This window comes from Amphiura filiformis, chromosome 5, assembly GCF_039555335.1.
Source record: "Amphiura filiformis chromosome 5, Afil_fr2py, whole genome shotgun sequence".
In the NCBI taxonomy this organism is placed as follows: Eukaryota; Metazoa; Echinodermata; class Ophiuroidea; order Amphilepidida; family Amphiuridae; genus Amphiura; species Amphiura filiformis.
Window position 1 is genome coordinate 51008664 of NC_092632.1, and position 18495 is coordinate 51027158.

General features: G+C 35.9%; 1 protein-coding gene across 1 annotated transcript in view; it reads right to left on the reverse strand.

The window, feature by feature from the left end:
* Positions 1-247: 247 nt before the first annotated feature.
* Positions 248-18495, reverse strand: part of LOC140153328 (uncharacterized) — a 54810-nt gene continuing 36562 nt past the window's right edge. The window contains exon 2 of the mRNA XM_072176055.1: positions 248-7094. Within this exon, the coding sequence (XP_072032156.1) occupies positions 6269-7094 (826 nt within the window). The 3' untranslated portion in view covers positions 248-6268. The remainder of the gene's footprint in view (positions 7095-18495) is intronic.

Genomic DNA, 18495 nt, shown 5'->3' on the forward strand with positions numbered 1-18495 from the left:
GTTCTCAGGTCACGCAAAATCTTGTTGTTTTTTATGTGTTTTTTAATATAGAGAAGATGGAGAGGTTTGCAATTATCGTATTAGGATGACAATATTGGAAAAGCTTTCTAATTCTTATTTAGTATCGTGATGTTGAAATAATCCAATCAAATTAAAAATAATTAATCAATTAATTAAGTTTTTTAATTATTACTTATTTAAAAAAAAACCCAAGCAAACAGACAAAGAACATACAAACAAAACACTATTATCATCATGACAATAATCTTGATCAGATATGCCAGTATTTTAATGCATTATTTACACAGTAATTGATTATATATAGTAGTTAACAAATTATTGTTACGCATAACAGCAAGTATGTACGTACCTGTATGCATTATATCTTACATGCCAAAATCGTATCAGTATAAAAATAATACAGACATAAAATAAATGTTAAAAATAAACGTGTGTACAACACACTAGAAACAAAGATCCTAAAATGTTAGGATCTCTGTTTGAGAGTGGAATGCAAAATTATTTTTGTAATTGTCAGAATGTTACAGAATATATAAAAATTACACTTAATTGCCTCAAATTTGTTTGTTTGTTAACTCTATAAACTTTGTGTATAACTTCACAAAGGACAGCTGACCTGTTGTAGGATATTATTTTGGTCATCTCAAAAGTCAAAACATAAATAAATATACTATACCCGTAATACTAATAACATAAATTACACCAATTTGTCATTATATAATACAACAAAATCAACATTATTGGTTTATTTAATTTTAAGAGTATTTATTCAGCAGTTTTGTAACATTTTATATTCAGTGCATGCAATTATGCAGTAATCAAAATTGGCAATAACATTAGACTAATAGTATATACAAACACACTTCATTAGGACAATTTAGGCGTCGTCAAGGTTTCTTTAAACTACCGTATCCAGTTTATCTATATTAATAATGAAACGACGCCATTCACACCCAAAACACAAAATTCGACCCTTTTCGGGAGGTATTTTAAAATTCCAAGTCGCAAACGCTTTCACTTGTTTTGTTTTTTATCTCTAAAACACCCCTGTACTCGGTTTACTGACATCCAACCATTTTTTGATTGGCTTGGCTATACGCCACTGATTCATTACAAATTTACAAGGCCCCCATATAGCAGGGAAAGTTGTCCAAAATTGTCAAAAATGACCAAAGTTGCGCAAAACTGCTCAAGCGGTTGTCATTTGATTTTGCCAAATGTTTGGCAATTTTGTGCAACTTTGCATTAACATTGAGTAACTTTGCGCAACACTCTGCAACTTTGAGTAATTTTGTGCAACTTTGAGGACCTTTTGTGTTACCTTGTTCAACTTTGCGCAACAGGTCGATAGTACGAAGGGTCATAAGTCCGAAAACCCGATAACTTAGTTATAAACCCTCATTACCCTATCCCTAAATTTCACCCTAACCCTAACCTATAATCTAGGGCATAATCCTAAGCCTAAACCTAATCCTCAGTAAACATAACTCTGACTCCTTAAAGGCCCATTCAGTGGTTTGCTCATCCGGACGATCGAAAAATCATCAAAATTCAGATTTTGGTACCTTTATCATTGTCATGGATGTGCTAACATAGCCTGCTGTTCAGCCGAAAGCCGTGTATGAAAGACAAAATCAGACATTTTACATGAATCCGTAATTTATATACTGACAGTATATAAATTAGCTACATGTATTTCAATGGGGCTTCCACTTTGTCAATAGTGCTGTTTTTCTGCCCAAATCTTTCATTTCAGAAATACATTTGGACAATTTTTACGACTTACACTTTTAAGGGATTTGTACACAATTTTAATGTTTTTATACTTTCGCTGGGATCACTGAACGGGACTTTAACTCTGACCCTAACCCTAGCCCATATTGACAACCCTAACGCTAATGCTAACGCTAAACCTAAACCTAAACCTAACTTTATTCTTAACCACAATCCTTTAAATTATAAACCCCAACTTTAACCCTTTTTGGACTAATGAATCTTCGGACTAATCGGCTGTTCCTTTCAAATTTGTTTCGGAAGTTTCACACGCTGGCGAAGTTGCAACTGTGTAGCGACATGAAAGTACACACAAGTAGCAACTCATTATATCAGTAATAATAACAGTACACACAAACACGGGCCTACATGAACAGCATACATTCGACTATGGAAGATTTGTACAATACTGATTACATATTATTTTCATATAATCTATAAGAATTTGAAACATTTTTGAAGCATTTTCGCCATAGTTGACCAACCACGTCATGAAGAAAGTAGTTGTTTCTTTGTGGACATTAGAGATGCGCCACTTTTTGTTTTTGAATTAAGGCTATTTTTAACTTCATTTATTACGGCAATATGTCCTACATACCAATGTATAAATTGTAAGAATCCTGCACTGAATATTGCAAGAAAACATGCACATTAAATTACATTATTAGTAGAAAACTTGTGATTGATCACTGGCCAACAAAATTTAACTTTTTTTCTGGTGACTTGGATTTAAGAGTTGTTTTTAACTAATTTGGGGTCGCTGATTTCAAATATGGCATCAGTTTTTCCCTATCAGGTCAAGTTTTTTTTTCTATGACAAATGGTGACATTTCATGAATTACTATTTAGAACACATATGTTTAATAAGCAAGGACAGGATGAGTTATACTTTTTGCCTTTGTCTTAAAAATATTGTACATTAAGTGGCATTGGACTGATAAATACAGCTTAATAGCAGACAATCATACCTTCCCATGATGCTTTGCACCACATAATGGAGCTCTGAAACACATGGAATCTTGTATATTTCTACATGATTTATAGTCATGCATTTAATTGTTATACAATCAGATTTCAAAACATCTTGCCAAATTAGTGTACCTTTATATAGTTGATATTATTATGTCAATATTTATGCATTTACCTTTTGACTTTGAATTGGGTTCATGTGATTTAGTAACTTTATGGACCCGGGCAATACACCCTCTCATATAAGTGGGGGTATACCATAGAGTGAAAATTTGACGTGATATGCAAAAACTAATGCTATATTTGAAATCAGCGACCCAAAATTACCTAAAAACAACTCTCAAACCAAAGTCACCAAAAACTGTGTTGGGCAGTTACTTTACTGCAAAGGACCGATCAATATTTACGCGACCCCCAAATCCCCCCTTTTCTGTCAAATGTTTCCATTAAAAACAAAACGTGTTCTCCCAGTATTTTGGTGCTTGTTTTTCCCTTGATTAAATTGTGTCGGAGATCGTGCTCACTCAAATCCCCCATAAATAGGCCTACATATCGAGTTGGTCCATAAAGCCGGATAATCCGGTCGTGTTTTCACGTTTTTCACGTTTTTCGTGTTAATGCCAGCCAGGGAAAGGCTTTTTTAAACATGCTGAAGACGCGGCCATTCGATTTGACACGGAGAAGAGATCATCTAGGAACCAACGTACAAGATTAATCTTATGATAGTATGAAAAACCTCACATCACATCACAGAGATTAAAAATAAGTATTATGCATGCACAAATCATTGATGAACTACCGTGCCTTCGGAAATAAGGTCTATTTCGTTCCAAAGTTCCAAGAAATGTGTAGAATTGATTGATATCCTGACTCAAAATGATGCATCGAAGAAAAGACTTGTGAACGCTGAATTTGCTAGCTGTTTGCTATATACCTAGAAAGACATTATGACATATTTAGTCACTTACTTCTGAAAATACGAGGTCATAGGTAAAAGTACTCGTAAAACTAATTTATATTACGTTACAATGACATTATCATTGCTGCAGACATGCACGTACAACAAAACTCTTAACAGGCAGCAAGTATCAGCCCGACGTTTTTGTGTGCGTTTTCCGTTCATCTGCGCAGCGATTTTAGTTATCCTCTGCCATCTTCTACTGAAATGATCTTTGTTTGGGGCGTTTACTCTTCTTCTCGAAAAGAAAAACGATACACAAATTGTCGCTGCATATGTCACAAGGACAAGACGTTGAACTATATCTGGCCTGTAATAGTTAAGGGATGAAATCAAAACTCGACCGTCGGTTTCGGCGGTTGGACCGCGTTCCATTGTTTAAAACAATAAAACCGGTTCCAACCGAACGAGCTCGTACGTTTCGGCGGTTGGACCGCGTTCCATTGTTTAGAACAATAAAAACCGGTTCCAACCGAACGAGCTCGTACGTTTCAGCGGTTGGACCGCATTCCATTGTTTAGAGCAATATAAACCGGTTCCAGCAGGACGAGCTCGGACAGTACAGTCCGCAACTGGTGGTTGACAGCCGGTTGAGGTTTGATTTCATTCCTAACATCTTCGACAATCCCCAATTACACCACTTGCGCATACAATACAATAACACTGTCGCTATTTTATAGTCTGACGAGTAGGACCTGTTTTTTAATAGATTAACCGGAAGTCCACTAACCCCGAAAACAAGTTCTAGGATGGGATGATTTTAGGAATTATTTGGCTTTCCTTCTCGTGTACATGGTGTGTACATGGTGACTACTGTTTTTGGATTGGAATAAAGTACGTCTTTTGCTGAGAGTGGAATCATGAGTCCCAATTGAATGGAATTGATCTGTAACATGAATATGCAAAATATGACGTATTACTATTTGGTTATGTGTGAGGTAATTACACTTGTCGTGACTGGCTTCGAAGCCTTTGTCGGCCTTTGCATCTGTTCCACTAACGATGTGTGAGATAGTGATAAGTAAGTTGATTTTTTACCTAACCATATCTACTAGTAATTGAACCTTCTGCAACACATGCAAAGACTTTAACGAAGCTGCTCTTCGTAGATGTTCTCACCAGTGATATTCATTTCTCTTTAGATTAACTTAATATAATGTTTAGTTAAACTTACTCTTGGGTAGACTTATTTCTCAGTTTCATTATTCTTGTAATTTAAAGAAACCAAACAGAACAAAATAAAACCCTAATTATTTCTGTATAATCTAACTGACGCTTTTTACACGCCACATTCTCTGGTATAATTGAATCACATTGATAGTCATCTCAAAATTACAATAGTGTATAAAAACACACATAGTTGGCAACACATAAGATACAACATTTGATCATGCACATTATGAGGTTACATATTGTCACAGGGTTTGTCTATACATTACTGTACATGTTAACAAGGAACTGGTCATTTTCAATACAAACGCCCTTTTTGACGCCACGATGCCATTTTCCTGGAACGTTTTTGAAGACACAATACTACTTGACAATTGTTGTTCTATAACAGATTACATTCACTCGGCAATAGAGTATCATTGTTTTAGAACATTGGAGAGTTGCATGATCCACATGTGCAATGCACATGTCTTCTGTTTTGAAGGCTTATGATATATGCAAAGGTCGTTTTCTTTATGTATTAGAGAAATAAATGACCCCACTATCACATAATGTAAATGTGTCCACATAAAAGCATTTTCTACATTAAGAGAATTCACTCCTAATCAGTCTTGTAGAGTACTGCTACAAAATAATGATGGGGTAAACTGGGTCTACATTTAAGAGAAAGTATCAGCTACATATCAAATGTGATCCATAATGCCACAGCGACAGGAATCCTGTGTAGAATGTACCTACACGTCACAGAGACGGAAGGTTATTCTACACTGATTTGGACAAATTAAAGTAATGCACCGTCACAAGTAACATTTTGTCTGTACGAAGTTACACGGTATTGCTAGTGTTGCTACAGTACAAATGGATCACAAATAGTGTACTAAAACGTACTTGACTTTGTGTCGTTGCTCCTCTGAGATGATCAAGCTTTTTATATTCCTTCTTGATCTCAGTTATAACTTCATTCCAAATCAATAGTTTCATTCCTATGGAATGCATGAGTTGTCACAAGGTCCGATTCAACATGATTCACAAGAACTTCATCCACCGTAATTCTCACATTTCTTTATCGAATTCGAAAAAATTCGAAACTACTGGAATCCGCGCGGGTTTAGGCTGCTATTACTAATGCAAGGAGGAAAACGTGCAATACGTTATAATGTAGTCAAATAGCTGAATATTCCAATATTGTACTATACTAATCTGACTATATATTCCGGTTATATCTATTAGGTGATAGCTTACAAGCAAGGTAGCTTTAGCGGAAGATAGAATCTAGAAGATTATCCAGTAGAAACAAAAGATACTATGATAACGTCTAGCCCTTGGTAACTATATATGGTATGAAAGCACCGATGGGGAATTCCTTGCTACAGTTTGCTACACCCATGCTGCTGGATCGCCATTGGTAACATCAGGTAAATCTGTGGCAGTTTCAGTCCGTGTGCCATCTCCTGAGGTGCTAGTAAACAGGTTGTGTACTTTCGTGGATCCAGTAGCGGCGCTCTCCGTAGTGGTGGAAGAATCAAGCTGCTTGAAGGCTTCCGTTGAGGTACTGGTAATCACTTGACCGTCTTGATGTTCTGAAATCGAGACAGTAACATGTACCTGTGCCGTTGTTTCACTACTCTCCATTGTTGTTGTTTCACTTGTTGTTGTTGTTGCTGTTGTTGTTGTTGCTGCTGCTGCTGCTGATGCTACTGGTTCTTCTGGCGTTTCATCTGTTGGGGTTTCTGATTTCTGCTCAGGCGCTGTTTCTGTTTCTTCAGCAGACTGAGTAGCAACTTCTTCAGCTTTGTCATCGGAAGATAGCCCTGCATCGAAATCAGGGGCAGACATAAGCGGTTCTTTTTCGGTCTCATCACCAGGACCGACTGAAAGTTTACTAGAATCAGATTTGTGAATGTGCATGATCCCTCCTTCTGATCTGTAATGCACACCTTGTTGTTCCCATTGTTTTTCTGGTGGTGGAGGTGGGGGTTTGAAAGCTGCAGAAGGTCTTCGCTCTTCCAGTGCTGGCGTGTGCAGTGAAGTTGCTGAAGTAGCCCCTGTTGGTGACGTTGAAGCTCCTGCTGTACCATTTGCTGCTGTGTGTTGGTTTTGGTCTACTAGCGGCTGTGCTTCGACTTCTCCTACCATGTCTGCAGCCTCCTCTAGACGTTGTGATCTGATGTTGTCATTCTTTCTTATTATTCTCCTTCGGTCTCTGAAATGAACAACAAGAAAACACATTTTGTTAAGTTTATTGCTAAAAATAAACAATACAAAGTAATATTAATTAGCCCCGTCTATAAGGATCACTCTTCTTACATATATACGTATACTCTTTTTGAGCATCTGATGTTGCTGCATATGATAATGTATACCTAAGACAAATTTAACTTCGGTTTTAAAATGTCAGTTTGAAAAGGTTACACCAAGAAAAATATAATATCTGCAGGTACAAATACTTAATATGAAATCTGCACCACATCTGATCTCTTTCAGCAGTGCCCCTATGGGCTTGAAATGGTATTGACATTACCAGTACTTTGCAGCTGCTTAAACTGCTGGAAACCTTTGTTTCAGCTTTGCCCTAACGACATTGAAATAGCATTAAATAAGCGTGTTAAACATGTTAACTGATGGATGTCAAAATCATGTGCTCAATTGTATATAGCCTTGCGTATTAAACTTGGCATAATTTTTGTTCACTTTATATTACATTGCAAATTTTTGGTTAAGTGTTATTCCATTAGAATTGGCATACAACATTTTTAAGTATGCGGTTTAATGGGGTAATGAGGCTACTCTCATGGTATACCATTATGGAATATGATCTCCTGATTTCCTCCTGGTTGTTCCCAGTGTCATCCCAGAGGGTAAGATGAAGTAGTACGGAGGCATATTCCTTACACGATGAACGTTACTCTGAAGATATTTTTATCAGCAGAAATTCCTTTGATATGAGTTAGCAGTTTCCCCCCGTTATTACGTGGTAGCATTCATTCTAGAAATCCATACACCTCTAGATAGCGAGAACCAATCAGAGAACACATTAGAAAAATGCCAGGGGGCGCTCGCACTCCGCGGGTGATAATTTTGTTATGAAAATAGCAAAAATCACGGGATTTTTCCTCGTTTATGAAATAGGTTAATAAATACGCATCACTTGTTGCTGGAGAAATTGTACAAAACATTTACAATGCACATGTACTGAGATGTTGAGCGTCCAATGCACTCCACCCTGCGGGGCTTGTATATTAGACGCATGCAGCAACATCTCTGTACGCGTGCATTATTTTTTACAAATTTACTCCCAACAAATGAAACGCATTTAGTAACTAAAAATAAACCAACAATGCCGACGACACCAATAACAACAAGCTGAATTTTCATAGAGACATAACTAAACTTTGGAAATTTAAGTAATCTTGTCGTAAAGTTGTACCTGTAATATTACATGCACAGCAAATCGGCGACTGAATAAAATCTAGTATAGGTTACAGCTGACGTGATTGACATTTAGACCCGAGCTGCCAAGCACTAGTATTATGTTCGCTAGTTTAGGTTCAGAATAGGTATGTGTTAGGATTGTCTATCGCTTGAAAAAAAATACGTGATAGAAAGACGAAACGCATGAAATTTAATGTTTGTATTAGGTGTGAATACATTATTCGCTCATGTCGTGAGTAAATGTGAAAGTTATCGCTATTCGAGCTCAAGCAAAGGAGACAAAGACCCCGGGACAACGACAAAACCTCTGGCATTTATGAAACGGTGAATAGAACTCTTTATTCATCATCGCACATTAAATCTCGAGGTTTTAAATTTCTTTATAAAGCTTTTGTTGCGAAACAAACCGAGATATTAAAAGTAAGAGCAGTATTGAGTAATACATACTGCAGTTACTGTCCGTTTTCCTATACACAATACACAGTGCTCTTTCCCATTGACGCGTGACCTTTACAAATAGCCCTACGTTAACAGTATGGGGATATGACTAGTTAACGTCGCTGTGTGAAAAATAACCGGCCAATATTAAAAGTACTCTTCTAAAGTTCTAGAAAATATAGTTTTTAACATGTCCTAAATTTTTAGCTAATTTAGATGTTTGGAAATATTCGTACTTTGGTGTTTTAGTTAATGTTATAGGTAATAGTACATTGCCTAGTTAACGTCGCTGTGTGAAAAATAACCGGCCAATATTAAAAGTACTCTTCTAAAATTCTAGACAATATAGTTTTGTAACATGTCCTAAATTTTAGCAAATTTAGATGTTTGGAAATACTCGTACTTTGGTGTTTTAGGAAGGATATGTAAACGACAGATAACACCAAAAATATGAAGAAATTATTTCTAAACCGTGTTAAGTCAAAAATCATTATGTTGCTCATTTTCAAGAATGCTGGTTTACAAAAAGCACGACATTGTCTGATTTCGTGAACAAAGCCACACATAACATTGTTTCCTTTCGTTTCCTTTATAATCGGTTACCCAACTGAAGCTATGAATACCAGCTTTATGCGATATCGCACATGAAAACAGTCACTTGTGCACAACCAGAGAAGATCCGATTTAATCAGTTGAGCTGTTTCAATGAGTGTTATCTTGGTTTAATAGCTTTTAATGGGGTTAAGTCCTGCAAAGGTCGAGATGAATTCTACTGTAGACATGACTGCATCATGATGAAACAAGTATAGACACACGCCTTCATCTGAATTTATAGTAGACCACTCCACGTAGCAACTGATCAAAATGTACATCCCTAATTTTCCGCTTGCTACATCATTCGTCAGGTCACACTGAACTTTCCATCGAATCAACCCATCCTGTTCGGATATGCAATATCTTATCAGCATCAGTGAAAGAGATACTATGCCTTGGTTACCTAATATCGTAAACAAAAGGCTTATATAAAGATGTTTGTGGATAAAGATGTCTGACGCCCCCTCAAACACAGTGCTCTTTTAGCTTGTCTTTAGCTGACGCGTTTCACCAAATATGTCTGTGAGTTAACATTGATGCTTTCCTGTAGTAAACATCACGTCTAATCTGAATTTGACCTTTCACAATTATAGGACAATTTAAATACTTTATCTGATAAAAGTGTTAACTGTAACCATTTATCAAATTAAAGGTCAGCTAAAACATGATAAATATTGATCACTTATTTCAGCTTCACTTTAATATTAATATTTGGACACAATGATCTCGTTTACGATTCTATTTCAATTCGCCCTTTCCAAATAGTTTGACTTTCTGCTTTGATTAAAGAAAACGTAGATTGACTAAAAATAAACTACCTATAAACTAGACAAGCTCCCGACAGAAAATTAGTCGTGGTGGTATGTGCGGGGGCAAGTGGTGTAATACGTCGGAGTCATACGAATAAAGAAATGCAATATTTTGCCGTGATTTTAAACCCAATGGCCAATCTGGTTGGCGTGTTATATTCACCTTATACACGTACTTCATTTTAGAGGCACACTACAATACCAGATTTAGCAGGGAGTTAAAGCATTGCACCAATGGATTCACGTATTGTAGCAATTTGCTTTGATGTTGTAGCAATTTACTTTGATGTTGTAGCAATTTGCATATATTGAGGCATTGACACTGCCGCGAGGTGTTGCCGGTTGTCGATGACACGTTGCCTTATATCAAGCGTTGAAATAACATGTATAGGAATGTCCAATGTTGATTATAATCTCGATTGAGGTACAGTGGCTTGAGAGTGATAAAGGATAAATATGCAGATGTGGATGATGTTGACTTTCCGTGTCCTGGTTTCCCAGTAATGTACACTGTCTTCATACCCACACTGGAGTTAATCAAATATTGGAGGCGTAAATAAGAAAGCTACATTTTAACGACGTTTAAGAAGACCCCTTCGCAACACTATACTTTCAAACCTGATCAATATAATACTGTATACTGCCCAACATTTAATCTGGTGCTTCTAGCATGTCTAGCATACAAATACATGCAACAGGAAAAGCATTAGTATTAAAAAGACACCTTCTGTAAACAATTTGATGTACAGATATAGCCTTCGTAAATAGTGATTAATATATCAATGAGATCATAGGGCCTGCACTTTGGCTCGACATTTGAAAGGGGCGTGAATTCATTTTTGGATACGCCCCTATTATAATTAGGTATACTCGACTCACACACATTCCCTATATTAATATGTATATACATGTACCACATGTAGTCAATCTGTCTGCTTTATCTGTATTGTGCCGTTCTTAAGCAAATACGGTAGTTAAACACGATTTCATCAAACATTATAACAATAGCTCTTTTACAGTGTGCAATCATCCCGGGCAATAATAGAGGATGTGCGTGAAATTATTGATTGGCTCCATACAAAGGAATTGAACCGGTGTCCTTCACCGTAATCATGGCACAATGCAGTGCATTCAATCAAACGTTGTCGTCAACCTATTTGATCGTATTTGTGCATTTGTTATGTGTGTGAGACGAGCTGTCGCGGTAGATTGCAATAGCTTGTAATCATGCTTTTGTTGAATGAATTTGAGTACTCCGCCATATTTACGGTATGATACGTCATAATCTAGGTGATTATTTGCATTGGATGTCTTGAATACGCTGGCGAGGTTGTGTAATAATCGGATTAATGCTATAACAGTAGGTGAATACAAGTTTTGAATATATCGCGCTGCAAAGCCCCATTCAGTGATCACAGCGAAAGTGAAAAAAAATCAAATTGTTACTTTTATAAAAAAATTTAATGAAAAAAATTGGCACAACACCCAAGAAAACGGCAGTATTGACGAAGTTGAAGCCCCATTCAAATACATGTAGCTAATTTATATATACTGTCAGTAGGCCTATATAAATTACAGATTCACGTAAATGCATTATTTTTGTCTTAAATAGGCCTACACGGCTTAGGGCTGAACCACTAGCAGAAGACACCAAGTTGATGTTTTATGACCTTTGACATTCTTTTGTGGCGAGTGACATGGTCAGTTCAATTCACGCCGAGTGTCCTTGACAGGTTTAACTCTGCTTCGGTGGTCATGAAAGAATTCAAAAGATAACCTCTGCCCCAACAATCCCAAGCAATTGTCTGAAACTGCTCTTCGGATGATGTATCATAAGAACTCAGTCGTCAGATGATGATAGTCATATAATGACCAAAAGATTATTACTGACTATATCATTGAAGACTGAGTTCCGCAGTCTTGTACAAAATCTGAATTTTGATGATTTTTACGATCGTCCGGATGAAAAAAATCACTGAATGGGCCGTTAGTTCCTCCTCTCCTTACACTGGCAATATGGATCAAAGAAGAAAATAAAGAAAACAAGAAAAAAAAGATAAAGAAAAGAAACAATAAAAGAAAAACAAATATGAAAAGTTCGAACAATATTTGGTTTATAAAATTAATGTGACCGTGATGAGGCTCGAACTCACCACCTTCCGATTTAAAGTTCGAAGCGCTAGTGTACCAAATTCTGATGCCTTACCAAGTGAGCTGTGCTCCTGAGATACGAAATAAAAATAAAATAATACACTGTATACCTGCTTGTGTCGGTAATTGATTTGCTCAAATTCCATAATGGTACAGTGCAACAGAGCAAAAATGCCCAAAATTTAAAAGCTATATAATTTATGACCACTATACACTACACATAAAAATACTAATACAAGGGAATTTCAACGTAAGAATCCAAACAATTAAGTACCAACATGCACAGCTTTGTCCTTATATCACATTTGGGTTTTTAACAAAATGTTATCAAACCTCTACTGTGATTGGCAGCTGCACAAGGCATCTCTTTGATAGCTGATCATGGCCATCCATTCAGCAAGTGGCTACTAACTGACCTTGACAGGCTTGAATGAGCACTGTCATCTGCTACAAAACCATCACGCTCTAGGACCACACCACTCTTCGCCATACATACATTCTCCCAGCCACATTTCCCTAACATAATATGAAATTTTAAAAATAAATGAAATTTATTTTGTCAGAGGCGCCGGCGGGTTCGAACCCACGCTGCGCTATAATGTACCCCTATACGATATTGACATAACACCAGCGCCTTAGACCGCTCGGCTATCAGGCTTGATGGTGTCATGATGAAAATTTAAAAATATAATCGCAACTTCAATACTTCAACATACCAAGTGACAAGCAAAGACAGAAAACGTACCATATTTTGGAATTTTATTTGTTTAAAACATTAATGTGTATTAATAGCGCTCAATTGTTGATAACTACGTGTTATAAATGAGGCTATACACGCACAATAGTCGGGACAATAGTATCGATTTTGATTCACACGTGCGCTACGAACTCGCCGTATACTAAAAGCATAGATTATCAATGTGGCGTGGCGTGGCCTACCATTTTTCTTGTAGCTTCTTTTATACACGTCGATGTTTTCATCAATTATACAATTAACCCACATTAGACCCATAATTTTATTTCAGGAAATAAAAGATTAGATTACCATAAAAACGAAACAGTAATCATTTGTTGGGTCTAATGTCATTTATACATGGAATTTTCAACGTTTTTTCTATCGCCATTCTCGCTCAATTAGAAAAATATTTTGGCGTATATAAAATTGAAATAAAATTATCTGCCTCTTAAACGACATCAAATGTGCCACAATTGGGTATCACGAATCGTTATATATGATGTGCAGTTAATATTCATATTTTCTTTTATACAGAGGATGCTTCAGTTTTGACAGGAAAAATATTTTCTTGAAAACCCTCTCACTCGGTTATTTTAAAAAGGTAACCACGCTTCCCTAGAATATGCAATAAATTAGCATTACAATTTTTCTTATTCTAACAGCAAGCGTTTATAGAATGCATTATGGCGAAATGTGGTGTACTCTAGGACCTGGTCACTCCATAATGCTACAGCTACAGGGAGCACAGTACTTTGACAATGGAGTGAAAGACTATTATTATTGATTAGGCGCGGATTTTAAAAGTACAGCTCCTATGCGTGTATAGCAAAACATTGGAATAGAATGTTTGGAATCATGTAACTAAAGTACTAAATGCATTCTGCAAAATGCGCTCTGACCAATTTATAAAGCATTTCATTAGCTTTAATTTGACATATTGTTTGACATATTTGGAATTATGGTAAATCATTAAATAAAATATTAATTAATTAATCAATTATGTCAATTAATTAAAAATTTAATGCAAATATGCATATTTTCTCTGACAGAATTGTAGGATTTGACAAGAGCCATCTTTCTTGTAAGTTTGATTCTTATAACATACCGGTATCGTATTGCGTCCCGTTATAGTTGCAGAAAAAAAATACGCGTGCAGGACACACATACGCACACACCCCCACACACACACACCAGAGGATCGTACCGTTTTACAATCGTATAACATTCATTGGCGCTAGTAGTAGTAAATTTCAATTTTCTTTGCTTTACCTCACTTGTTCTGCTCAAAATTAAAAGGGACATATCTAGCTGACAGTAAAAGCTTACATTTTATGGAAATTATGTTTAACTATTTGCTTAAACAGCACAAAACAGATAAAGCAGACAAATTTACTATACATAGGCCTATACATGTATGGTATCATGCCAGGGACTGTTTAAGAATATAACATTAGATTTATGATATTTACTTCGAGGACTGTTATTTATCAAAAATATAAAAAATATCAAATTTTAATAATTTGTCATAAAATTTGTATTATATCGTGAATTTAAAACAATGAAATTTATTTGATATCAGAAAGACATTCTTCGTATTCAGAATGCAATTCGATATGTCTGATGTGCTCTCATGTCCCACACAAAATACTATCGAAACGCTCAAAACGCTCATTCCAGATCCCTTAATTTGGTTAATTTTCTTTTCTTGTTTTCTTTCTTTATTTTTCTTTGATTTATATTGCCAGGGTAAGGAGAGGGAACTAAAGGCCCATTCAGTGATTTTTTGATTTTTTTTCATCCCGACGATCGTAAAAATCATCAAAATTCAGATTTTGGATACTAGACTGCGGAACTCAGTCTTCAATGATAGTCAGTAATTTTGATATTTTGGACATTATTATGACTATCATTTGAGGACTGAGTTCTTATGATCCGAGGAGCAGTTTCAGACAATTGCTTAGGATTATTGGGGCAGAGGTTATCTTTTGAATTCTTTCATGACCACTGAAGCATAGTCAAACCTGTCAAGGACACTCGGCGTGAATTGAAAGACCATGTCACTCGCCACAAAAGAATGTCAAAGGTCATAAAACACCACTTTTGTGTCTTCTGCTATCTAAAGGCCTATGGCTGATTTTGTACCTTTCGTCATTGTCATAGATGTGCTAACATAGCTTGCTAGTGCAGTGGTTCAGCCGAAAACCGTGTATCTAAGACAAAAATAATGCATTTACGTGAGTCTGTAATTTATATACCGGTACTGACAGTATATAAATTAGCTACGGCCTACATGTATTTGAATGGGGCTTCAACTTCGTCAATACTGTCGTTTTCCTGTTTTGTTTTTTTGCCATTTGTTTTTCATCAAAAAAATTTATAAACGTAACAATTTGATTTTTTTTTTCACTTTCGCTGGGATCACTGAATGGGACTTTATAGCGCGGATTATTCAAAACTTGTTTTTACCTACTGCTATATATATAGTATTAATCCGATTATTACATAACTTTGCCAGCGTATTCAAGACATAGGTTATGTAGGGATAAACTGTACATGGGTATAGAAGCCCTGCATGCTTTTATCGATTGGCTCCAAACAAAGGATTTGAACCGGTGTCCTTCACCGTAATCACGGCGCAGTAGCCTACAGTCCATTCAATCAAATGTTGTCAGTGTGCGAGACGAACGATGTATAAATCTGGAGGTCACATCATCACTTATCATGCTTATTGTAAAAAGTTTGTCCAATGCATATACTGTGTGTATTGTTCCCGGGTATTGTCAATACAGTCAAGCAAACAGGTATTATATTTTGAAAAGGCCGCTATAGTATATTCACAGGGGTGTCTTGAATGGCCAATCATATGGGACATAATCAAATTGCAGTGACTGCTGCCTTTGTTACCACATGTCAGTCATCTTGTGATTATTGGACCATGTAAACCTGCAAAAAACGAGCCAAAGTGCAGGCCCTATGTTTTATTCTAATAAATTTACCATACATAATGGAAGGCATCAAGTCTGTGAAAGATCATCCCCTCATCTAACATGTCAAAGTAAAAAATTGTGATAATTCGTTGTCAACCACATGATTATTGAAAATGCATACCGATAACGCGTAGCAACAAGTATAAGGAACGAGCAATGTTCGCATGTGATGTTATCTGAACTGAACTCTTAAGACAAAGAGTGATAATGGAGGCAGAAGAGGTGTCAACAAACAGAAATGTAAACAGCTGAGAGAGAGATAGAGAGAGAGAAGGTTTTAATATGTGAATGCAGATTGAGGTAAAAAGTATGAGAATGAATACAAAACGAAAAACAAGTTTGAATCTTTAAAAGGAGTACATCCCGCTAGGGGTTGCGATAAGAATAAAAATATTTTGGATGAGAGAAACGAAGAACAAATTAAAAACAAATAAATAAACGCAGTAATGAAAAAGTATAAAAAGGTGAGACTGAAATAGATAAATTCATTATTTCATATAATAAAAAAAGTTCCTATGGATACATATTTTCGCACTTCTACTCAACTCTTTATTATAACGATGCTCCTTTAAACACATTTAGCTGCGTTTGTACTGAATCAGTCTCAGTTTATTCAATTTTCGGTTGCCTACTAATGAATTTCAAGCAAATGTTTGTAAAGCAACTAATTCTGCTTTGCTGTGCACTTCATAACGTAATATGGTATCAGAAGTATTTGAACTGTAGCGCTCGCTTATATTTTGAAATGGGAGGGAGTTTATCAAATCATTTCATTTGCTATATGCTGTATTTTATCATTAGAATGATCATTAACCCCTAGTAAACATTGAATAACTCGGCAGTTGGATGCAATGTAGCCCCTATTCAATTTGGATTTGTTGTCTGGAAATCACCACGAAATCCAGAACCAGACATGTCTGATTTGTGCGTGTTCTGGTCACTTCTTGCAGTTGGGAAACACAGTTGTTTGCATATTAGCCACGATTCTTATCATTTGATCCACTCCTCCTGGCTGTTTAACCCAATTCAACTTGAAGTAATCACACTGTTACGTGATCACACACTAAAATACTTATTTAGTCGATATAGCAATAAAATTGTCCCCTAAACATGATTAAGGTTCGCATTGCGGTCATAATAATGGAACGATGTTGTGCTCTGAAATTATAATCATTGGATCATTTACCTAATTTGACGTTACACCAACAACCATGATACATTTTAACGCCCTTCGTGTCCATGGTACGTGTATTAATCAATGCCATTTAATTAATAAGGCCCTTTCTGACAGAACAAGCTAAGGAAGACCGCCCTTGGTCAATAGAAAGTTGGAAATAAAAAAAGGAAATTTGGGAATACAATTCTTTCGAATAATATTTTTGAATGTTTGAAAGAAGCAATACATGTATGGGTTTTATCAGATATTCAAGGCATGACACATATGAATCAAAACATTGTCTGTACAGAATAACCAATTATCTTATTCCTAGCATTAGTAGTCACCATATTACTCAATCTTAAGTCATCCACTTCAACATATTAATCATTGAATCATTGAAACTTTTCAATACTTGTATGGGTTAATCAGATATTCAAGGCATGGCACATATGAATCAAAACATTGTCTGTACAGAATAACCAATTATCTTATTCCTAGTATTAGTAGTCACCATATTACCCAATCTTAAGTCATCCACTTAATCCATATTAATCATTGAAACTTTTCAATACTTAATGAGCGCTTGACGAGTGCTATGATGAGTGATATTCATATTACAATGACTTAAATTAGATGAACAGTTGACACATTCATATAAATAACTGTGTTCCATTCCTATCAATCTGATTGTATTTGCAAATGTCATATTCAGAATACAATTTCATTTCACGTCATCTCAGTTTCTGTAACCTTTATTTGTGCGTACAGTACACCTGATAACCCACAGGTATGATGATAATACCCAAAAGCGATATATGGTTTTTAAAACTACATAAGAATGTGTTTATAAATCCAAAATTTATTTTATTATTATTTATTTATATGCATCAAAATCCACGTTTGTTTTGCTTTGTAGATTTAGGCTTCGTTCCTGTTGGGTTAAGACATGCATTCATCGATGCTAGGAGCCCCTGGTGACAGTAAGAAGACACTGCCGTCAACACGTCTTTACTATTCAAAGCAGATCTAAATATATATGGTTCTATTACATGAATGTACACTGGTGTATTGTACACAAAATAAATCACGGTTTGTGACATGTAAAGGCAAGTGTAGCTTGGATTGGTTCATTTTCATTTAACAGTTGATTCTGTTTAGCTTGCATTGATAAAATACTATTCGATATCCGAATACTGCAACAGCATGTTGTGCTTCCGGCAGTGTTTTTGTGTAAGTTGTAAATATATTGCTAGTAGATTGTTACCATCTTGCAAGAGTCCAAAAACAGTCTCAAAATG